We start from the raw sequence: 25,771 nt of genomic DNA, 5'->3' as shown, positions 1-25,771 counted from the left end.
AAAGACTAAAAGCAGTATTTCTAAAAAAGTGTTTTAAGATTATGTATTTTACAATATCTCTCACAGGAAATCAAGTCTATACTGTTGTTCAGAACTAGTCAATTCACAGGAATGTCATCTGCAAAACCAATTTTATATCTTCTGAAATCCACAAATAAGTGAAACATAATATCGAGGATAATAAGGCATCCAGGTCTATCAGCTGAAATCTGGTCCAAGTCATTAAGCAAGAATGTGAGGTAATAATATTGATTTACTTTACATGCATTTCCTATTAAGTTTTAAATTTAGTTTTTATTTATTTATTTTTAATATCACTGTAAAAATTATGATATAAGAATTTGGAAGAAATAAATCAACACATTTTGGTATTATTACAACACACTGTATCTATAAACAGCAGAAATTTCTAAAAAATAAACATTATGATAACACTGTACACTGTCTTTGCAATAACAATAATATCAAAAATATACTTGGCATCATTTTTTATCACATAAGGGGAACATTAAAAAAAAGAAAAAGAAAAAAATATAAAGTATGCACATACACACATATATATACATAAATATATACATATATACACACACACGCATGCACACACACACACACATATATATATACATATATATATATATGTGTGTGTGTGTGTATATATATATATATTATGAAATAGTATTTTTATGAGACTAGTGCAGCATATATTATTCACCTTTACTGCACTTAACTATCAATGGCAATCAGGGTCAGTGACCTCTTTTAAATCACACTACTAGATTTTGGTTTTAGAGAATAAGTGTTTGAATAGTGGTACAAAATACTATCCATAACTGAAAGAATGGTTCAGATATATTATAAAATTAAGAAATTCCATGGGCAAGGCAGGGAGCTTTCCACACAGCTGCAGCATGTCCACTTCTTCCACAAGACATCGATGGTGCTTCAGTCCATTCATCTTTCTCTGGATCATAAACCTCCACTGTTGCTAAAAAGTCTTTTCCATCATAACCACCTTATATATATATATATAAAATACAACAGAATTAAAAGAGCTGAGCTTTGTCAGTAGGTGGGTTAGAAGTTAAGAAGAAACTTATCAGTATTTGATTTAAAACAGCAATCATTTCCAGAAATACTGAAAAAGGAAAGATACCAAAGAACAGAGGAATGATGTGTAAAGAATGAATATATTTCATAAATCCAGATGTCCAGGAAAGATGGCATTTTTCCCTCTTAGAATAACTTGAACTTTCTATGATTTATTATTTTACTTCTTAACAACTATTAACCCTATATAAATCCCAAGTCACCTAATGATAGAATGCAGGTAACCCTCATATAACACAATAGTTAAGTGCCTATAAAATGTGTCATGTGAAACCATGTTATGTGGGACTAGGAATCAGTTTAAAAAGAAAGGATGGAGATTACATCCACAAAGCAAGCAAAACTACACCATTTTATTTTCATAAAATATATGTTAGATAAATGTATGCACATTTAATTTTCTTCCTCTTCATCACTGCTAAGTACAATTTCTTTCTCTGGTGCAGAATATTTTCACCTTATTTCATCAACCCAGTGTTAGTAAGGTGGGGTATCACAGACCCCAAAGATATAGAGAGAAATAACTGTGACACTCCACCTTACTAATGCTGGGTTAAACATAATTTAGGGCTTGAATTTAACTCACAACACAGAAATTATTCCATTACAGTTCTTAAGAACAAAGTTTAATAATATATACATGGAAAAATTTATGAACTATCAAATAAAAACCAAAATAATCTTACAAAAACTTAAATATGCATAATGCGAAAACATGCATAATGAATTGCATGTTTTCAAATCACAGCTTTTAATGGTCTCAAACCAACACAAGTTCAATAACACAGAACTTAACATGGGGATTTCCCAATCACCTAACCTAGCCAACGTTTGTCTTGAACACCTAGAAGAAAGAATTTTCACTCTTAACCCAAAACTAACAATTGAGTTATGGTACATTGATGATGTCTTTGCAGTTTGGAGTCACACAGAACCAGAACTCCACTCATTTCTACAAAAATCAACAGCCTACATCCTCGTATCAAGTTCACACTAGAAAAAGAATCTTCAAAAGGTATTTCCTTTCTTGATATGTATACATCCAGTGTAAGCAAGATGGATCTATTTCCACTTCTGTCTACTGAAAACCAACCTTTTCATGTTGATATATCCACCCTACATCAGCCCACCATCCATCTCAAAAATATGGCAACATAAAATCCTTAGTATCCAGAGCATACAACATTTGTTCTGCTGAAGAATCTCTAAAACAAGAACTGGAAATTGTCAAAGAAACAGCCTTATTAAATGCATATATTCCAATAATAATCCAAAAATTAATCAACTACTCTCCTATAAAGCAACTCAGACAAGAAGCCCATAGGACTCCTATACCATATATTAAAGGCATCTATCTCTGAATGTGTGGCAAAAATTATGAAAAAATATCAACTTATTGCTACTTATAAACCAATCAATCAAATACACAATTTGCTATCTTCTCCAAAAGACAAACTCTCACCACTTATGCTACCTGGCATATACAAAGTACCATGTTTGTGCAACTTGTCTAACTATGGACAAATATGAAGATCTGTAAATAAACACACCTCTCAACATCAAGACTACATCTGTCTTATGAAACCTCACAAATCTGGCCTTGCACAACTTTGAATTAAAAACATTAAGCTGCTACATAGATCCATATATAAACATGATTGTTTATACAAAGAAAGTGCTAAAGCACTACATCATAGACCTAGACCTAATCTCAATCAGAATGACTGGCTCACTATATCAAAAGTTTGAGAAATTGTTATTCTCAATTGCATTAAATAAATTTTAATTCATGAATGCACGACTGTATACCTAGAGAGAGAGATTCCAATTTAAGCATGCATTCTACTGTTTTCTTATTCAATTCCTTATTATTGTTTGCTGTTTGTGCTAATAATGTCATATGATATGCAAGATGAAATATTTACATAATAAATGTATTTTACTGTGGCATATGGATTATTCTATACTTAATATTCACATTTGTGCACAATATAACAAAATCAGAGAATGCATATCCTCTTAATTCAAGGGAGACATTGTATAACTCTGATAGTGGTAGAGCATAATACAATGTTTCAGGCAAATGACACATTGTCCACACAGTCTCTGTTAAATTTCAGAATCATTCCTATATTAAAATTGTAACGGTCCTCGACAATTGTTTCATCACCCATGCATGCATGTATACATGTTTAAATGTGTTCGTGTCAGAAGTAGAGACAGATGTACAGGTTATATGTGTACTGATAACACTCACTTTTTTAGAAAAATATCTTGTGTTATTAGAAATATTGAGGTGCAGCCTAATAATAATTAATATTAAAAAATTGAATCAATATTAGCATCTCCCTTTTGTATATCTTTTAAACCCTTTTAATATAGATCATTAGTTAAAAATGGGATGTTTGAAAAAAAAGAAAATAGTGAGGGAAATGAATGTGGGCATGGTAAAAAACAGAAGTTTAATGAGATGAATGAAACTGTTTCCCCAGCTGAAACAATTTCATTCATCTGATTAAACCACTTTTATTATTGAAAATTCAAATTTCAAAATTTTTTGTTTCCACACTATGTTGCCAAAAGTGTCTGGACAGCAACTGTTCGTATTTTCTTTCAGTGCAGCACTGCTGTCAATATGAGGTTGGCCTCCTTTTGCTACTGTTAAATATGTACTATCTACTAAGTTCTGGTAAATTGCTGCTGGAATTTGTTTCCATTCCAGCAGGGGCGGGGGGGGGGAGATTGTTCCACAATACAGCAGTTGCAGGGATGAAAGAAGAGGAAAAGAAACTTGTTCTATGGGTGAAATGAAACAAGAAGTGAGACAACAGTAGCAGAATATATTTAAAGAATGAAATCACAAGTACATATAACCTGAGGTGGAAAAAATCATGAAATACATGATATATGAAAAGGCAGCCAGAATAGATGACATTTGACAGAAACGCTACATAAATGTAGAATTTATGGAGACAAAAACACACGCATTAGAGCACTAACTTTACTTATGATTAAGAAAATAACACTCAACATTTTGGCCTCTATCGAGGTCATCAGAACAAGCTACATGACACTACACAAAAGTAAGCTAAATCTAACTGCTTTGTCAATCATTTTTGATAGCCTGATCTCTGGTGAAAAAAAAAATAAATAAAATAAAATAAAACTATTAAAAATGGTAAATAAAATTAAAAACATTAATAAATAAATAAAAATAAAATCAATAAATACTTTTTATAATTAAATACATACACCAAGATTCATACCACCACTAACACAAAAACTAGAGGTCATCAGCACCCTCAAACATGAACATAAAGCCCTGCCAAATTTGCTCCAATCAGCAGGTGTTGAAGAAGGAATATGAAATCATTAGCCAAACCTTATAAAAAATGATTATAACAAAAAAACAGTTCACAAGATCCTGAATAATAATACTATAGTCATACCATTAGGAGAATATGGAAAATATAAATAAATAGAACACTATTAAGACAACTTTCAAACCTCCTGCAAAATTAAATCAGCTCATCCAAAGATCTTCCTTACCTTGCCCACCTGGGGATTTACCATAGTGTGAAGGAATTTTGGAGTTGTGCACCCTGTTTTCTCTATATAAAGTAAGTTGCAGGTATGCTAAATTCAACAAGGAAAGATGAACACAAATGCCACATTAATTCCTTCACTACGGTAAAACAGGCCTATCACACCATGTACTCCAAACATGTCACTGAATTAACTAGAAAGACACCACTTGGTTTGAAAGAAAATTCAAGGAAGCTTATGAGATGCTCAATCATCATCCTAATCTCAACAAGAATGATGGATTAGTAATTCCAAGAATCTGACACATCTAAAACCCATATAGGATCCAGAACATGATTTTAGAATCCCCAATAAAAGAAAATCTTAAGACAAACAGGACTGTAAAGATGCATTTGATGTTGTTCCATTATAATGAAACAAAATCAAATTTTTTTTAAAATCATCTATGTTATTTCAATTATTATGTATAAAAAGTATTTATTGATATTATTTTTATTTATTTATTAATTTTTTAAAAATGTTATTTACTGTATTTTTTGCCTTATAATAAATGCTTTTTTTTTGTACCTAAAATTTATCTGAAAATTAGGATGCACCTTATAAACCAGCACTTCACTCGTCAGTAATGAGTGATCAGTTTGAATAGTTACAAGGTCATTAACAGTCAATTATTATATTAAAATTTTCTTTTTATAATCCATGGATTCTACAAAACACAGCTTTATGATTGCGTTTAAGCGTACTGTGATTGAGTATGAAAAAAAAGTATGGCAGTAGGACAGCAGAGGGGCATTTTGGGTCTCAGGGTACAAACTTGGAGGACACAAGAGCAGCAATTAATAGAAGTAAATTCTAAAAAACAAACAATCTCTGCAGAAAATGCCAAAATGCAAAATGGCCAGAAATTTTGGGCATTGAAGAAAATGAATTAAAAAACTTGGATAATGAATCAAAGAAGATCGGATTGCTGCATATCTATAAAAATGATTATTCAATGAGCAAAATTATTGGCAACAGAAAGAAACATCATCGATTTTACAAGATCTCCATCATGATGCTTTAAATTTATGAAGAGAAATGATTTATGCATGAATGCATGAAAATAAAGGGATAATACAAGCCTTAAAATTTAAAATTAAAAAAAAAAATATTGTTCGCATTAAATTCAGAAAACTGACTGTGGTTTCTGCCCTAATGTACAATCTCACTATCATGTGGTGCACCTCTGTAAGGTATCCACTGGGTACTGAATGAGCAAGGATGAGCGAAATTTGGGACTTAGCTGACCAAATTGCATTCTCTGTTAGCTTAAACCACAAATGCAAATAATGGTAAAACATGATGAGATCTCATGGCAGCTGGGGTGTCACCTGGTTAAACAAGGTCCTACTGTTTCATCAGTGAACCAAGGCAAACAGTGAAAATTCAGCTACTGGAACAATCTCCAACTCAACATCAACCCAATGTCAGAAGAACTGAAGGAAGGAACTATCAATATAAGGAATATTAATGGAAAGAAAATCAAACTTGCAGAAGAATTGGAAAAGTACCATGTGGACATAATCAGCATTACTGAGACAAAGACAAAGGCAACAAAAAAAGGTGAGATCTTACTAAATAATAAGTAGAGGATATTATATTAAGGCAATAATGATCAATGAAAGGAAGGAGGAGTGACAGCCTTCCAATCATGAAGATAAACTTCTTGATTGGAAGGTAGTTTCAAGTAGAGTTATGTGGGCAAACTTCAAAATGAGAACATGGGATTATTGCTTTTGACCCCCTCCCCCCCTTGATAAAATCATATGCACCACTAAAGTAATCCTCACTAGTATGGAAACACATTCCCCATTCTACTAAATTCCAATCCTGTGACTAAGTCTTAGTTCTCCAAAAGGTGCATCAAGGATGTACTAATGAAGAACTTCATCTTATCTTAATGCTTACACCACAGCACAAAAACAGTTGCAATAAAATCTGAAAACTGAATTCACAAGCTAAAAGCAGAAAACTTGCATCATGCGCAAATGATAGTCATGCCTTTTGGTCTCCTGCCAAAGCAGTTGGCCATTACTTTTGTACAACACTGTTCACACTTCTACTGCATCCAGATACACCTAAACCTCTTGTTACGCGATAGATACGTTCCTAAAAATTACGTGTAAATAGAATTTGCGTAAAAAGAACTACTGACTCCATAGAAAAAGTGAAGATTGGTTCCAAACCTGAAATATAAGCAAGCAAAATAATGAAAAAAACAAACTTTAAATTTGTTAGGATCATAAGATTTTTATTTACATTTCATGGAGAACACACATACATATAATGAATTTTAATAACTTTAAAAAAATATATTCATTTCAGTTGTTTGCTAAGGATTCTATAAAAAAATTATGTTATTTGCTATCAGTTTCTGACAATAAACGTGACAGCTTTCGTTTTTGTGAGACTGTAACATCACTAGAACTACTAGATATGGTATTATCATCATCGACTTCTGCCTCAACTTGTGGAATTCTTCTTGTCATGTCTTGAACAAAATTACCACTGGTTGTTTCAGTAGTTTTAGGCATGAACTCAGTTATTAATTGCTGTGTTGATGCTTTAGATAAGTTGCGATATAATTCTCCGTATGAAGACATTAACAACTTAAGCTCACGTGAAACTTCCCAGCACGTTCTTCATTTGGATCATGTCAGGCAAAATAATTGCCTAAATTACTGGCCAGTTTAAGACCTTCTTTAATAATATCAGTAGTAAAAGTAGGATTATCTTGATCATTATCATTAACTTCTTTGCTTTCAGGAGTCTCAGAAATAATCTCCACTATTTCGTCTTCGCTAAGAGGTTTATCAGTTAACAATTCTTCGATATCTGCCGATGTAAGATCATCGAATCCTTCTCCGCTAATTTCACATGCCAAACTTATTATATTGGAGAATTCTGCAGTATGATTGAAGGGAACAGGAACATTCTCTTTAACACATGCGGACCAAATAGCTTTCCAGCATGCATTCATAGTTTCTGGTCTCAATTCAGATAATGATAATCAAACCTGATCAATACAATCCATAATTGAAAAATTTTTCCACACATCCATAACTAACAGTGTTTCATCATCATTTAGCTTGTTCAAAATGTACTGAAATGTTCGTCTGACATAATATGTTTTAAAAGTTGCAATTATACCCTGATCTAGAGGTTGTAGCAATGATGTGGTATTGGGAGGCAGAAAAAAAAATGCGCATCTGGGTTGTTAAATTCTGAATGAAAGGAATTATATTATAATAGTGTTTCATTCAGGATTTAACATGATCTGCTATTCCCTGAGCCAAATTTGCTCATCAGATAAATATCAAATTATTACTTATTGTTGTATATTCCATAATTATAAAATAATTATATATTCTAATAGTTGTTAGTTATTTATCTTGTGCTAATTCTTTGTAGCGTGTATATATCCTATTTAAACTGTGAACGGAAACTCTGAAGTTAATCCGCTTATGTAAACCATTGCCAAGGACACAGCCAGCATAACAGAAATTGAGTGCTGTAAGAAATTACGAAGTTATCTGCCAGAGTACATTTTGGCGCTAGTTGTTATGCTGTGTTAAAGAAACCAACACGAACCGGATTTTGGCATGAAAATGAGAGAGAAGAGACATGCGCTGTTGATATAGGGGAGAGAGAATGAGAACGCGGTGGAATCGAGTTGAAGAGGCAAGGGAGTTCTCTGTTGTTTAATTTGCCTTTTCTCGGGCTCTTGTTTGTATCCGGAATTCTATTCCCTCGTCCAGTAATAATGAAGGACAAGAGGCATGACAAGGATTGCCAAGGAAACCTGAAGGATAGCCAATTTAAAGTAAGGAGGCATGTGTTCCCGAGCCAACCAAACCGCTACTAAAAACCAAGGTTCTTTCGTACTAATGTGAGCTGAGAGAGAAAGAATTAAGAAGCAAAGTGTTTTTGAGAACCAGTGATAATAGGCAAAGTATACCAATTGTTCTAGTAAGGAAATCCTTTCTATGTTTTTGTGAATATACTAAAAGGGAAGCATATTGCCATAATAACAGTTCAATTCTGAACGTATGATTTCGTGAAGCTTGTTCCAAGAGAACGTGATATAAGTTAGTGACTGATTTACTAAGAATTACAGTAATAGATTGATAGGACTTTAGAAATTCCTTGGTGTGTGTATTTAGCAAAGTATGCTTTATAACCTGAACAGCTAAACAGAGTCAACATTTGAAGCCCATTGAATAGTTAACCTTGTCTAAAAAAATATTTGTGCTTAGAAGCTTTAACAATAAGAGTAGAAATCTGTATGTTAAAAATCTAATCATGCTCAGTGTACTCTACAGTGAAGTTATTGTCTCAATAAGAACTTGTTTATTTCATGATCATATTATTTATGTTTAGAACTTCTTGGATTAATGTAATTTCATGTGTTAATGTACTAAATGTTTCCATTTGTTTTGAATCTTGTGCTTGCCTGATTTCATTTCATTGCACCACTCATTTAATAGTCTGAATCTAAGTGGGAACCCTATTTAATGAGAAAGTAATATAAAACTAGAGAACTATGACTGCTATATAATTTAAGGATAAATGTCTAAGGAGAGTTTCGATCTGAATTAGATTATATAACGTTGTATTTGCTGATGATTGATTCCTCAGTATTGTTCATACAAATGTGAACGCAGAGTGGCGCAGTTAAAAATAAATTTTCTTTGTGTTCAAAAGTGGAGTCAGTCAACAGCCAGAACACACAATGGAGAAGAAAGATGTCACAACAGGGTGTTCTATGGCAGGATGACCGGGTGCATTATCAAGAATCAAAAGCACTTTAAATTTGAGACCATTGTCATACATCATCTAACTTCTGGCACAAAATGTTTGTGGAACCACTCAGTGAAAATATCAATGGTCACCCAAGCTTTTTTGTTGGCCATCCAATGAACTGGCAATTTTTGAAAATCTATACCTTTCATTGGCCATGATCTTAATAATCGATTTATGAGCAGTGATTTTAACATTCGATCTCTTAAAACGTTCAAACAAAATAGGAGTGTTATGCAATCCTTTGCTGATTTGAACCCACCAACAGTTTTTTGCATTTTTGATATGTAAGTTCTGTTTGGCATTTTTTTCCCAGAAAAGGCCGGTTTTATCCATATTCCAAACTTGTTCACGAGTGTAACCTCCATCTTCAATTATTTTAGCAAGTTTTTGTGGAAATGCTTTAGCAGCTGTTTCATCAGCAGAAGCCGTTTCACCTTTAATTTTTATATTATGAAGAGCATGTCTTTTAATAAACTTAGCTAGCCAACCATTGCTTGCATGAAATTCATATTTTTTTCTCGATTGAGATGAAGTATCTGGATGCAGTTTTTTAATCTGTTCATAAAATCTCAATGCTGATTGCTTGATGGAATTTCCATCAACCGGCATTCTTTTTTGTACATTATCTTCTATCCACATCACTAAAGCTTTTTTTGTTTGAAGACGATCTAAAATTTGAATTTTTATATCCAAGGAAATGACTTTCCTTTTTTTTTTTTTTTTGGTTATCTGCAACATCATGTGAGGGCTGGATTAAAATCTTCGGTTAATGAAATGAAAGTTTGAAAATTACATATAGCTTACCATTTATTATTTCTTGGCAAAATTATTAATTTTATAACGTGATTTTTATTTTGATTTCACTTAAAAAATGCAAATACAAAAAATGCGGTAACAGTGTTGTCTACTCAAACACCAAATTCAAACTGCTAAGAACTGCTTTTTTATGTGCAGTCAGTTATGTAATTCGGAGAATTCCCAATAAATGAAATTCGTAAGAATTTAGAATTTTCTTAATTGAAATGAGAACGCAAAAAAAAAAAAAAAAAAAAAAAAAACTCAGAATTTTCTTAATTGATATGAGAATGCAATTCTACAAAATTCTCAGAATTTTTTTGAATTACGGATTTTTTCCTAACTTAGACTTTAGGTTGGTCGCATAAAAGTGAATAAAAATCGTGTAAAAAAATTTTTTTTTTGATATCCCAATTTGCATAAAAAGAGGTTAGGTGTACTTATATTGCACTGTCACCCACAGAAAAGGCCAATCTAATGGCATCATACTTTTCTTCAAATTTGTGCACAGTTGATTTTGGCAAATATCCTCCAACCATTACAAATCCTCAACACTCAATGTCCTCTCTGACCTTTCATCAGAAAGTGATTAGAAAGATCTTTCCAAATTAGATATCAAAAAGTTCACTGGTTCTAATGGCATTCTTCCAATTGTCCTGAAGATTTGCACTTTAGGGTTGATCCCTGTTCTATTTAGTCTTTTTATGCTGTTTTATTCCACTGGTATCAATCAGCCCTGAAAATTAGCCCATGTACAACTCATTCCTAAGAAATGATGATAAATCCTTACCATCAAGCTACTGTCCCCATCTCTTTCATATCAATTTTTCATCAACATCCAATTCCTATGCTACCTTCAGGGTACTCAACTAATAAGTGACTGCCAGCATGGATTCTGCCAATGCCAATCAAAAGGGGATCTGCTCATTGATGTCACCTAACTCTGGATAAATATCATGGAAAAGTTTGGCAAATCACAAGTGGTTGCACAAGAATCTATTAAGTAATCTCTCATCAACTGGTTTGACCTACAACAACTGTAACTGGGTTCCCAGCTTTCTGTCTAAACACATTACACATGATATTAGATGGTTCCATATCTTCTATGTAATGAATGCTGTGATACCAGAATGTTCTTTCCTCTCACTCACCCCCAATCCTCTCCCTTCTCTATATCAATGCCCTGCTTCAGTTGACCACAAATCACATAGTTTCAGTGACAACAGTAGACTACATTTCTCCTTCTGATTTGCCAAACTCTGCACTGTACAAACCATCACCAGAACAACAATCTTGGCAACTATAAATTCTGATCACCAAACCATTCTCCAATGAGGTTTCGATAACCTTGTCAATTTCAAAAATACCAAGATTAAAGATACCAAGAAATTATATACTTGGTTTAATCCTTTATCCAAGTGTAAGCAAACAAAGTTTGTGCCTGAAGTATCTTCAAGTCTGGGGCAACTCGTGGCCAAGGTGGTACTGACTTCACATCACTTGCCTTAGTATCCCATAATGCAAAGCACTTTGCACTTTTTCTCCTTGCAGACATGTATAATGCTTATGCATTATGGGATGGGTCACTACCCAGATCAGTTTTGGCCTTTATTGAGGTCTCATCAGTGGGAGCCAGACCCGGAGGTGAGGTGATACCAAGGTTGAAGTAATGCAGAGGTCATATTTTTATATACGAGTTGCCAAAAGGTGTCTCACCTTATTATTATAATACTCTGGATTAGAGATTGTCATTATTGAAAGTTTTCCACTTGGTTATACTATAAATTAAAGATACCAAGAAATGATGTACTTGGTTTTATCCTTTATCCAAGTGTAAGCAAACAAAGTTTGCACCTCTTCGAAGTATCTTCAGGACTGGAGCAACTCGTAGCATGGTATCACTTCACCTCTGGGTCTGGCTCTCACTGATGAGAGTATATAATTTCTTGGTATCTTTAATTTATAGCATAACCAAGTGAAAAAACTTTCAACAACTTGTCAATTTCAATGCTTGCAAAACCTCTTTTGCCTTATTTTCCAAAAGAAAGAACCATATTCTTCGAGTCTTACCTTTAACAACACCCAAATCTCTAGAAATATGAGATTTTGCCTTGAGATTACTTACATGAAGCCTCTTTTGGAATAAACACATTACAATCATTGCATCATCAGTTCAAAAAAATCAGCAAAACCCTGTAAATCACAAATCTGCTCCCCCACTGCAAGAGCACCTTAAAAATACTTGACTCAATACAGAAGAGAAATTAGATTGTTAATGACATCTCTTATCAATTCACTCTACTCACTTTCACACAGGTGTTTAGGTCTGCTGCATGCATTCTTCTATAAATATTTCCTTGGTAAATGTTCATTAGAACTAGCAATGATTCTCCTCTGTTTACCCAATCTACCGAAACATGTGCAGTTGCCAACCAACAGCCATTCACTCACAGAACAAGTTTCTCTTCCTCCTCTTTCATTCCTTCTGTTGCTGTACTCTGGAATAGCCTCCCATCCTATGTATTTACCAAAAATTAAAATGCAGGTTTTAAGATGTGACATGAATAAGTTCCTCCTTTATCATATCCTTACTAATCTGTGGTACTAATGTAGTATAGGATGACCTACTAAAATCTTATGTATGTGTTCAACATAAAAATGTATTAAGTTGCCAATATTTCAAACCAGAAGCTTCAAAGTACAAGTATATACTTGTTATAAAACACACAACACTTAACCAGGAAGATGCAGAAACAATTCAAACTATAATTTAAAAAAGCAACTAATGTCTTATAAAGTCAGAGAAAAGAAGTTAATTCAGAGAAGTTAAGGCATGATGTGATCTTAAAATGACCATTTCTGAAATCTTTGGTATATTAATGCTGTAATATTTATTGAAGTTAGGGGAGTGATTCATAGCCAATGCTGATCCTAAATATAGTCAGACATGTGGCTATTTATATGCCACTCATTAGTCTTCTTTCATTATTTAAATCTGCATGATGGTATATCCAGAGTATAGTCTACGAGTCTTGCCTTGTGATAACGATAGTAAATGTTTAATATGTTCTTCAAGGCTAGTTGCAGGCACATGGACCTTTATATACTTAAGAATGTGTAAGTGAATGAAGCATGTCCAGCAGAAGTGGCATAGAGATTATATTTATGAAGGACTTTAGCTATCTTTTCAGATGTATCCTGGATATATGAGGGTGGTCTGAAAAGTTATCGGCCTAACAATGAAAAAACTAATTTATAATTTTGAAATTATTTTTATTTTTCAACATAATCTCTCTTAAAATAATACATTTATTCCAGCGATGCTTCAACACCATTATCCCGTCCCTGTAGTGGTCCTCAGTAAGATCTGCAAAATACCCCTCTACAGCTGCAATAACTTCTTGATTAAAAGAAAAATGCTGACCAGTGAGGAAGAGTTTTAGTTTTGGGAAGAGATAGAAGTCAGAGGGAGTCAAATCTGGGGAATAGGGTAGTGCACATCCCTTAATTTTCCCATTGCCAAAACACCTTTGTGGGCAGGCAGGTGCATTGTCCTGATGAAAGATGAATGTACTAGTGATTTGAGAAAACTAGATCTAGCTTTCTCAAATCACTAGTACATTCATCTTTCATTCTCTGATGCACTTACTAAAGTGCATCAGAGAATTTGTCTGTAACCCAAAATGATCACAATGCCACCAAATGGTGAGAATAATCACATGGTCTTGACCTGAGAAAGGGCTAAATATCTGGAATTTTCAGTTAAGAAGGGATATATAATGGAATTACAATGCTGATGAGTATGACAAACTTGGAGATTGCTTGGAGCAATGCCATGGCATGAGAAATTGCAAGGGCTGTTCATAATGCATGGGAGGTGGTAAAGGAGTGTCTGAGGGAAGTAACAGAAGACTGTATATCTAGAGTCAGGAGGATAAATCAAGTTGGAATTAAATGGATGAATAGCATCATTAAATAGAAGCTTTAAAAAAGTTCAGAGAGAAAAAAAGTGACCAGCTGGCTCAATAGGCTGTCAGTGCTAAGTGACTCAATGTGGTTAATCCAAAATGCATTGTATACTGTGGCTGTAAATTACATGTGTTCTTCTGGACTCATGTAATTCACATTTGTTTTGCTGGTTTTGTGGGATGAAAGTAGTAGTACTGCACATGACTTACATATATGTCTTTTTATTTTTAGTAAATATTATTGGTAGTATTTTACTTATGTAACAAAAGTTAACCAGCACTGGGTTTAAAAGGTCGTAATAAATATTTATTTTAACCAACTAGTTTTGTCACATATTCTAATAATATGTATAATAAAAGGGTTTGTAGTTATATAATGGTTCATGTTTATGACTTATTGTATATTTGTTTGTTCTTCCTAACTCAGAAGAAGCCATTAGAATATGTGGCAAAACTAGTTGGTTTAAACTATTACAACCTATTAAACCAGTGTTAGTTATCTTTTGTTACATTCGTTTTTAGGTCGAAAAATTCAACATACTCATCAGTATTTTACTTACTTTAGACTCTACAGTTGTGTGTGTTTGTTGCAAATTTTAATATGTGATATCATGCATTTCACAAGCCATAGATATTTATGAGGCCTCCAAGGTCTACCTTGAGTTTAGCATGAAGTGAAGAAAGAAATAGTGTGCTTATGCTTAGTCCTTCACAGGAAAAAATGTGAGCCTGAGTGACTGGAGAAATAACTGGTGAGTGTGGTACAGTAGGAGGGAAAATGAAAGAAAAATTGAATGGGAAAGGTATTGGAAGTCCCAGAAACTGGGAATAAGAAGAAGGTACTGTATGGAGATTCGATGACAAGAAGTATACTTAATGAGAAAGTGACAAAAGCATATTTCCCAGGTGCAAAGATCAAGGATGTCAATGAAGCTTTTAGTTTGCAGAGAAGTGAAAGAATTCACTGCTTCAGCTAATATGAATGATTTGAAAGGTGAGAAATATGCAATGAGAAATGAAATGAAAGAGTTGCTGATAGAAGTAATAAAAAAGAGTGAGAAAGTAAACATTGTAAGTCTACTGCCTCAGTATGATAGGATTAAACTGAGAAGAAGAGCTATGATTGCTAATGAGCCACATTACTCCTGCATGGAGATTGCACAGGAGTAAAGGTATGCAGTTTATAGATGTATGGAGTGAATTTGATGGATTAAAGGACTTGCATATGCCTGATGGATGGGTTTGGAATTAGATATTTGGAGAAAGTGTTGTTCAACGATACATTCAAAATGCAAAATTAGGGGAACAAGATGTACTGGGGGGGTCACAATCAAGTGTAGGTTCAGCCTCCACTGAAACAAATGGATGTGTACAAAAATGATTATGCAATTTCACTGAATGCAAATTAGAATGGGTTGGTAATAACATTATGCAAGGCTAACTTTGGGTCCAAGGAAATGTTAAAATGCATGTACACAAATGCCAGAAGCAATGATATAATTACAGGAATAGAATGTAAAGGGTATTATATTTTCAGGGAGGAGAGAGGGAATAAATAGGAGGTGAGGTTACTGATGATATCAGAACTTCAACCAAAAAAAAGAGGGGAGAGCTTATTTGAGGTGATCTCTCTCTCTCTCTCTCTCTCTCAGCCTATATATTTCCCATTATTGGGTAAAGGCCTCTCCCATTGCAGGAAGGTTGGGTGTACTTCTCCCATTTCATCTTGGGAGAGTGTTCATACACTTGTATGAATGTGAAAGACAATCACAAACATCTGTGCCCATGGCAGGTTCAAAAAGACCCAGAAGTGATACTAAGGTGAAGTAAGTCTGGCTCCCATTGATGAGACCTCAATAAAGGTCAAAACTGGGTAGTGGCCCTTCCCACTACCCAGTTTCACTATCCTTATGGACATGTGCTTTGCATTATGGGATACTAAGGCAATTGATTCAAGTCATTAGCCTCTATATACAAGTAGCCCAGTTGTGAAGTGCACACTTTGTTTAAGCCTGGATAAAGGATGTATGAATGTGTGCGTTGCAAAACCAAGAATATAATCTCTTGGCATCTTTAATTTATAGATTTTATATTCGGGCCTTTTTTTTTGAGAATATCACTGTGACAGGACCAGTATCTTGTTCCATTACCACGTGGAAATACCACGATATGCTGAATAGTTTTGTCATTCCACAACTTCACAACAACAAGGTCTGAACATTTTTATGCAAGATGGAGCACCACTCCATGTTGCATAACTGGTATCAGCTTCTACAGCATCACTTCACAAAAGAAAAGTGATTAGTCACTCCTTTCCAGTTGCATGGCCACCTTGCTCCACCAATATTACTCTATGCAATTTTTGGTTGTGAGATTATATGAAGACCAACTTCTATAATGGCAGTGTCTTGAACTTGGCGACCTTAAAGGAGAATGTATCATGGACTGTGACGAACATTCCTTGAGATATATTATGTTCCACCGTTGAGAATGCTGTGTATAGGATGCAATTTCTGGTGCAAGTGAAATCAATGTGCTCAAAGTTGTGCAACAGGTTTGTGACAGATGCTACTGTAATTACTGTGCTAAATTAAATTTATATTAAATGTTTTATTGCTGTGTTATCATAAGTGCAGCACATAAAGGTAATTTTTCATTTCAGTTTAGTCTTTGTTATTCATTTGTCTGTCCATTTTGATGCTTTTTTTTTTTTTTACATTGTATAGTGCCATATTCCCTCTATCACCGATGTTTCAAACTAAAATTTTTTTTTCATGGAATCCTTCTTCCCATGTCTTGATTAGTCTTCCTACCAAATTTGGTGCATTCTGGTTGTTAGATTGAGCTATATAAGGTTGTGAATAGGAGGTTTAATTATGGCCACCCTGTATGTGTGTATCAGCTGCCTTCTTTCATTACTCAAAAAATTCCTCTACTTCTTCCTTAGTAAAATCTTCTGTGAGACCTGCCACAAATAAACTTCACTGTCCAATTCCCTATTTTTGAAATTTGTAAATATCATCTCTTTACTTGAAACTGGCCACCCAGTCAAGATTATCATTGTGTTCCTTCCTTTCCCTGCTCATTTAATGTCTGAATATAACATCTTATATTTATAATTTTAACAGAATTTCATCAGTTTTTTTTCCCCTTTCTCATCTTTGCCTTGGTAACACCAATTCTGCAGGCATGGAACTTCTTTAGTTCTTCTGGAAGTTCAAATTTCTTTCTATTGATACTATGCAATGAATTTTGCTGATGAGAATTCAGAGTTTTTTTATAGTAGCTGACTTTTTTGCTGTGGTTACTTAATGTAAACAGTGTGGCCTTTGTTTAAGCAGGTGACACCTCAGCCCATATGCTATTTCACCATGTTGTACTATCATTCTGTGTTTTTATTTAAAACAACAAGATAATACAATCCCAATTTGCCAGCCATTCTTATTCCCATCATTCAGAATCCATGGAGATATCCCATTGTAAGATACACCAGTAGTTCTAGTTGGTTCTCTGTTTCCCTTAAGGATATGTATAATTCTTCGCCCTATTATATACTTTTAACTCTTAAGCAATCCCATAAATTAATGTAGCTATACTTATTGGTTAGGAGAGTTCTTCACAGCATGTGCTGATTTTACAAATATGGAAACAAATAGATGGGATGCAATGAGTTCTCTCCTCCACAATACCAATTTCTATATAGAACATCTGTGTACAGTAAGTCCTAGACTTATGTGGTTATTTCATTCCAAAAGTTTCAGCACAAGTTGAAAAACTGCCTAAGTCACATGAGGATTAAATACCATGTATTTTTAACATATAAGGTATATTTGTTTCAAAGGATGACTAATAACTAGTATGAGACCTAACACAGAGTCAGGGAAACTAAATTATAAAGGGAGGAATGGTAAGAATGTGAGTGTTAATGTTGGGAATGGGTTTTATCATGTAAATGTTGATGAAGAGAGACCAATTTCAACTTTGTGTTCGTCCAGTATGGACCCATCAAACATGTGCATAGATGTCTATAAGTATAACACACTAGAAAAGAATAGAAATCTGCAAGTTGTCCAAATGTGTCATGCAGACTGCAGACAAGAGTATACAAAAGAACATGAAGGTAGATTATGTCTATACAGGAATGCTAGAGTATAAGAAACAAAGGGGTAGAGTTTGTTGCCTTGGTAAATATATTGGGACCTCAGATTGTAAGCATTAGTGAGACCTAGCTATCAGACATGCTAACTGGTATCAAGTGTAAAGGGTATGGTATTCTTAGGAAGGATAGAGAGGATAGGAGAGGAGGGGGCATGCTGCTAATGATATCGGATGACTTGAATCCAGTTAGAGTTGACTACTAACAGTATTTCATGTGGCAGTGAGTTTGAAGCCATCTGGTGTGAGGTGGAATCTAACGAGATCAATTACATAGTGGGATTGTTGTTACAGACCTGGTGGATCAGTTACTAATTATGAAGAAATGAATCACTAAATAGAAAGGATGTGCACAAAAAGAGTAATCATAATGGGAGACTTTAATTAACCAAATATTGATTGGATAGCAGTAGAATCTCACGAGAAGAATGAAAATGAATTTACTGAGCTGTTGGAGGACAACTTCCTCAAGAAGCATGTGACAAAAGGAACTCAGTATTAGATTTGATTAGTGTCAAAGTGCACTTCAGTTAAAAACGTAAGTATTCTGCCTCTGGTTGGTGATAGTGTTCATGTGGTACTCACTTAGGAAGTGACTGAATTTATTAATGTCTCATTCAGAAAAGGTTGCATGCTAAACAACAAAGCAGAAAATTATGACCAACTGAGGAGTATACTGAGTTCAGTGGAATGGGATCGATTGCTGAATGGGAAGAATATCAACAGTGCATGGGAAGCATTTGAACAATGTTTAAATGATGCGATATCAGAATGTGTCCTGAGAGTTCGAAGAATAAATAGGGTAGGAGTCAAATGGATGTGTAATCTTATTAACCAAGAGATTCGTAAGAAAAGGATGATGTGGAAGGAATACAATGTGCATAAGGATGATGTCGATTATGAAAATTATAAGCAGCAAGCTAGAATAGTCACAACTGTTGTACGGAAAGCAAAGTCTGAGTGTGAAAAGAAACTGGCTCTGCGTGCTAATGATAACCCACAGAATTCTATCGATATCCTGCAAGTAAAAGAAAAAATGAATATGACAGAATAACTCTTCTAAATGCAGATGGCGTGAAGGTTACAGATACAGAAGAGCTTGTTCAACTAATGAGTGCCCATTTTGTTAAAAGCTGTTAAACTGCTGTATGCAACATCGAGCACACTGCTACCTCCTTACTGGATGAAGAAACTAAGGTGTATGAGGACGAGTTACTAGAGCTGCACAAAATGAATAAGAATTCAGCAATAGGGACTGATGGGATATCAGCATGTGTGGTAAAAGAGTGTTCAGCTGAATGGCTATTCCTTTGAACAGGCTATTTAATGAGTCTCAGAACAGAGAAGATTCCACAGGAATGGAAAGAATACATGGTAATTCCATTGCACAAGGGTGGTGCAAAGACCGATGTATCCAATATCAACCAATTTGTATCTCAGGAGTGGTGGTGGTGAAGATTTTGGAAAAATTGGTTAGGGACTGCATTTAGAAATGGGTTAACAGTGAATCTCTACTTTGCAATGAGCAACATAGGTTTACTATGGAAAGGTGGAGTTTTAGCAACTTGCTCACATTCTATAACAATGTTACCATTGAACTAGACTAGAGGAATGGATACACCGTGATACTTTTGACAGAATACAGAATGGTAGACTGTTGCATAAATTGGAGAATATAGGTTTGGATTACAGAATATTAGAGTGGATAAGAGGATGGTTGACTGACAGATATCAAAAAGTGGTCTATGGGGGATGTTAGTCTGTAAGATTCCTGGCTCTGACTCTTATAGGCCGGAGCCAGGAAACTCGTCGGGTGTGATTCCAGATGTCTGTTTCTTGTTTGGAGGTGATCCTACCACTCGTCCCAGCAGCATCCTCAGGAAGAAAGTTAAAAGAAAGCTCAATAAGGACTGTCATCAACCCATTTCTTCAAGTTCTCATCATGTTTGTTCCGGCGGACAAGGAGTTCCAAATCTCAGACATTTTGTGTGTCAGGTCTGCAATCATGCATTCTCCACTGCAGTCGGCCTTGGCATGCATCGCACCTCAAAACATCCAGTAGAAGCCAACACTGCAATAAGAACTGAGTGCGTCAAAGCACGTTGGACTGCCAAAGAAGAAAAGATCCTCACCGCTCATGAGATTGAGTTGATGGCTCGAGGGATAAAGAACATCAATGAGGCTTTATTTAGGGTGTTCCCATTAAGATCTTTAGATACCATCAAGTGTCATAGATGGAAAGCCAGTTACAAAGCCTTAGTTTAAGAATTGCCAGTCCATCTGCCACAGATAGGGACAGGTAATATCTCCATATCTCCTGTCCCTACCTCTCCATCCTCCAGCCACCATCCTGCTGTTGAAGAAGAGGCTTTGATTATCAGACTTCTAGATGATCCTTCTCTTTTGGAATATAACCATCATATTCTTAAATCTCTCATCCAGACTCACTTTCTGGGAATGGATATCACAGATCAGTTAAATGACTACCTCCATACTGAATTCTCCGAACATTGATGCCTCGTCAACATCAGCCTATGTCTCATTCTACGACTTTGTCAAATAGGAAGCAGAGGAAGAGGGCCTATGCAGCTATGCAGGCCCTCTATAAAAAGAATAGAGGGCAATGTGTCAAGACCATCCTTGATGGTGCTTCCTCTCCACATCTAACAGACTTACATGATAATTTAGTTAAATTCTGGAGTACAATCTTTTCTGCTCCACCTCCACACTTCTCTGATGATGAGAAACCTATGATATTGAGGTCCATTCCTGCCCTTCAAATATACCAGCCTGTCTTCATCCAGGAGATCAAAGCAGCTCTTCCATTCAATTTCTCCACCTCCGGACCTGATGGCTTTCCTGCGGCTAGGCTTCGGAAGGTACCATTGAAGATTCTTCAAGACTTATTGGATATTCTCCTTTCCAGTAAAGCAATACCACCATACCTACATGCTTCAAGAACTATCTTCATTCTGAAGAAAGAAACTTCGAGCCGTGCATTAGACCTATTACCATCTCCCCTGTGAGACTTAGACTCTATCATAAAATCCTAGTTAAATGACTTCAGCAACATAAACAGCATGATTATAGACAGAGGACTTTTATATCTTCTTTCTTCTCTTCTCACTGATTCCCGACACTGCCTTAAGCCTCTATATATGGCATCGCTGGACCTCCAAAAGGCCTTTGATAGCATCTCCCTTCCTGCTCTCCTTCGAGCACTGTCTACTGCTGGATGTCTAGAATCCTTTCTTTCCTATGTTATGGAGCTATACTTGGGTAGCTCCATCACTATCACTACAGGGTCCCGTGCAACCTATTCCCACAGTGCAGGGTGTTCGCCAGGGTGATCCTCTATCTCCTGTTTTCTTTAACTGTGTTATAGATGAGTTTCTTCACTCTCTTCTTAGCCATATAGGCTACTCTCTCGGCACTTCTTCCTTTAATGCTAAGGCCTTTGCGGATGATCTTATTCTCATAGCCTCTACTAAGGTAAGCTCGCAGGAACTCCTTCACCGGGCAGTTGACTTTTTCTCTATTCGAGGCCTTTCTATTAATGCACAGAAGCCCTTCTCTTTAGCTCTTGTCCCCCTCTGTTCGTGACAAGAAGCTTAAGGTTGAGACTATAAAGTGTTTCCTGCACGGGAGGCCGTTGCATGCTTTGACCATCCTGGAAGAGTGGAGATACCTCAGTATCATGTTCACCCCAAAGGGAAGGTCTTCTGTCCCTTCTATCCTAGAAGCTGGGATCACTTCTTTGAGGAAAGCTCCTCTCAAGTCCCAGCAAAGACTGTTTCTCCTTTCCCACTATCTCTTACCTCGCTTTTACCATAAGTTGGTGCTTGGTAGGACATATATCTCGTTACTGTCCCAAATGGATAGGGCTATCTGTTCAGCCATGAGATCACGGCTTCAACTGCCGCCTGACACCCCTACTGCATATTTCCATGTGAGGGTGAAGGACGGCAGGCTTTGTAAAAATTTGATGCAACAAGAATAAATTTTGTATAACGAACGCATTGAGTTTTTACAGTTAGGCAGAACCCAGAACACCTGTAAATAGTCTTTTCTCTTAACATTTTGTATTGTATGTAACATATGTACAGTCCAACAGGAATTAGCTATCTCTTTGAACAAAAGATGTAAAACTTTCAAGGCTAAGGGAAATGCTCTACAGTCGGAATGCTGTTTAAAATTTTGTTTATGAGTTCAACCCTAAGCTGCCCCCTTTTTGCATCAACCTCAAGGTCGATGCAAAAAGGGGGCAGCAAAATTCAAACGGATGTTCCGCTGGCTGTCTTAATGAGATTAGAACACAAAGATGGAGAAGAAAGGGCTTGTCAAAGGTTCCAGAACCAGGAATCATATGACTATGCAAGGGGTTTAGAAAACTGAACCCAGGGTCTCGAAACTGATGGAATATAAGATGAGACTTCCAGAGACACAGAGAGTTTTTTTTTTTTTTTGCACAGAGAAAAAACGAGCATACGAGGAGATGATGTGATAGAAAGCCTGAGAGTGATGTCCTGCCATGTCAAGGAGGAAGCCAAAGGAGGGAAGCCATGCCACGAGCCGTCATTTAGCCCAGAAGCATAGATGACCAGGGGGGACGAATCAGCTGAACTTGTCTATGAGCCACTCCGCTTATCTAAGTCCATGAAGGCCCTGACAATTCGCGACCCTTCACCAGTGTATTAACATGCCGATGAATCATCACCCACATCCCACGAGCCAACCTGATGAATGGCCAGTATCTCAAGGACCTGAAGGAGAGATCCAAAACACAAGACAAAGAAAAGGAAACATAGGAAGTCGCAGCCAACAGAATTGGAGAGTGCAACCCAACAGAAGACAGCCCATGTGAGTTAAAATATTGTTTTATTTAGACTGTGTGATGCTATAAGAATAGGTTGTAGATGGAAAAATGCATGTAAGAGGGACATTAATAGCCAGAATAACTTTTAGAGACTTGTTCTGTCTGGATTTTGATGATTGCATCTAAGAAAGAGTATAGCTAATTCCTAGGAAATATTTTGGGTTATGATTTTTATCTAACGCCTGTATATAATCTTGTATGAATTTTCTTAACTAAGTTTATAATATGTTATATTAATTGTAACATGTCCTTACCAATTATTCAAGTATTAAGATGTTTGTTAATGATATTTCTTAAAGCTAGATAGATAACATGATGTGTGCCTTATATTAATTGAAGAGAGATATATGCAGGTACTAAGAAGTTTGTTAATGATAATTCTTTAAGCCAGATAGATAACATGATGTGTGCTTTGTATTAATTGAAGAGAGAGATATATGCAGGTATTGAGAAGTTTGTTAATGATAATTCTTTAAGCTGGACAGATAACATGATATGTGCCTTGTATTAATTGAAGAGAGATATATGCAGGTATTGAGAAGTTTGTTGATGATAATTCTTTAAGCTAGATAGATAACATGATGTGTGCCTTGTATTAATTGAAGAGAGATATATGCAGGTATTAAGAAGTTTGTTAAATGATAATTCTTTAAGCTAGATAGATAACATGATATGTGCCTTGTATTAATTGAAGAGAGATATATGCAGGTATTGAGAAGTTTATTAATGATAATTCTTTAAGCTAGATAGATAACATGATGTGTACCTTGTATTAATTGAAGTAGAGATATATGCAAGTTTGTTTTTAGAGTTTTTTTGAGAATTACAGAGGATCACCCTCTGTCTTATAGTGTAAAATATATGCCTGTTTGTTGACTATTAAATCCTATGTTGCATTTTAAACGAAGTTTTTGCCTGATCTTAATTTTAATTGCAATGCATTGATCTTAAATAAAATTCGAACCTAAGCGGGAAACGTTGATATAAATAGTAAGTGAGAAAAGGGCCAGGACTGCAAAGCAAATTGATAACTTGGGGACGATAAAGAGATTTTGAAGATTTAATAACCTGCTGGAAGTACTATATTTCTTGCACCATATCGAGGCATGGATGGCGCAGTCATAAATCTAAATAAATATTTCCATTGCTCTCGGGTAGAAGGAGTATAGAATACAGAAGGTAGGAATCTAGAGTATTAAAAGTGGAACGTATAAAATTAAGTGCCGAGAATACTACACTGTCGCAGCAACACCTGGATATATATAAAAGGAAAGAAACATGAATATATAAAAGAAAGAAACTATAATATATATACAATATTGCAGCATCCCCAGGATATATAAGTAAAGAACACCAAAATATTACAGTAGGACATATATCTTGGTACTGTCCCGAATGGATAGGGCTATCTGTTCAGCCGTGAGATCATGGCTCCAACTGTCACCTGACACCCCTACTGCATATTTCCATTTGAGGGTGAAGGACGGCAGGCTCGGGGTTCCATCATTTAGATGGCTAATCCCACCCGGCAGCTGTCCAGAATCACGAAGTTAGAACAATCTTCTTCCCCTATCTGCAGAGAGGCTTTCTATAGCCCATTAATACAAGAAGACTTCAAGTGGGCTAAAGGCTGGTCCTATTATCAAGGTACCTTAATTGAGTCAGCACCTGCAGAACACAAGAGATGGGCATCTCTGCTGCACTGTTCTGTAGATGGTGCTCCTTTAAAAGAGTCATATCTGGTGCCTCTCCAGCATGATTTGGTAAGGGATGGCACCAGACTCCTCCCTAGGTTCGAGTATATTGACCTTATTAGGATGAGGATCAATGCCCTGCCCACTTGAGCCCACACAGCTCGATGGGGTAGTGGCAACTCAAACTGTAGGGCTGGCTGCCACTACACAGAGACATTGTCTCATATAGCCCAGCGTTGCTTCTGCACCCATGGAGGCTGCGTACGGAGGCATGACGCTGTGGTTTCCATTCTGAATAACTACTTTAAGAACAAAGGTTGGGAGACCATGGAGGAACCATGTTATAGGACCTCTGCATGTTTGCATAAGCCAGACTTAGTCGATGCCCAGGTGGTGGGAACAGGAAGCCCACTAGCCTATAGCCATAATAATAAGGTTAAACTATTATAAGACTAATCAAGATCTAGTTAGTAAGATATGGGAGGAGCATGGGGCAACTCCGAGGTTTACCAGCGCCACCATCTCTTTACATGGTGTATGGAGTGCAGATAGCTATAAGAACTTAAAACAGCTTGGGCTTACGCAAAAGGATAATAAAAGTTCTTTCATTGAGAGTCCTACAGGGCACACTGGTGGCATGGCGTTGCCACCAGAGAATGACTACAATGATAACTAGAACAGCCATAGGGTAAAACACTTGTAAAGGCTTAGGCCTATATCAAGTCTGGACATGATGTAAGGGTAGTAGTGCCCATAACCAGTACAAAGATTAAAAATAAAAAAATAAA

General features: G+C 35.7%; 1 protein-coding gene across 6 annotated transcripts in view; it reads right to left on the bottom strand.

Moving 5' to 3' along the window:
* Positions 1-679: 679 nt before the first annotated feature.
* Positions 680-25,771, bottom strand: part of Keap1 (kelch like ECH associated protein 1) — a 210,987-nt gene continuing 185,895 nt past the window's right edge. For 5 of the 6 annotated variants that reach the window (XM_090416110.1, XM_090416111.1, XM_090416109.1 and 2 more), the window contains one exon: positions 680-1,012. In XM_090416110.1, the coding sequence (XP_090272236.1) occupies positions 861-1,012 (152 nt within the window). In that variant the 3' untranslated portion in view covers positions 680-860. Of the gene's footprint in view, positions 1,013-1,048; positions 2,325-25,771 lie in introns of those variants that run through there. The other variant, XM_090416113.1, reaches the window with a different exon arrangement.

The sequence above is a fragment of the Typopeltis vanoorti genome, chromosome 3 (genome assembly GCF_054136105.1).
Source record: "Typopeltis vanoorti isolate ZY-2024b chromosome 3, IOZ_Tvanoo_1.0, whole genome shotgun sequence".
NCBI lineage: Eukaryota > Metazoa > Arthropoda > Arachnida > Uropygi > Thelyphonidae > Typopeltis > Typopeltis vanoorti.
This window is presented reverse-complemented; position numbering and strand designations above follow the sequence as displayed.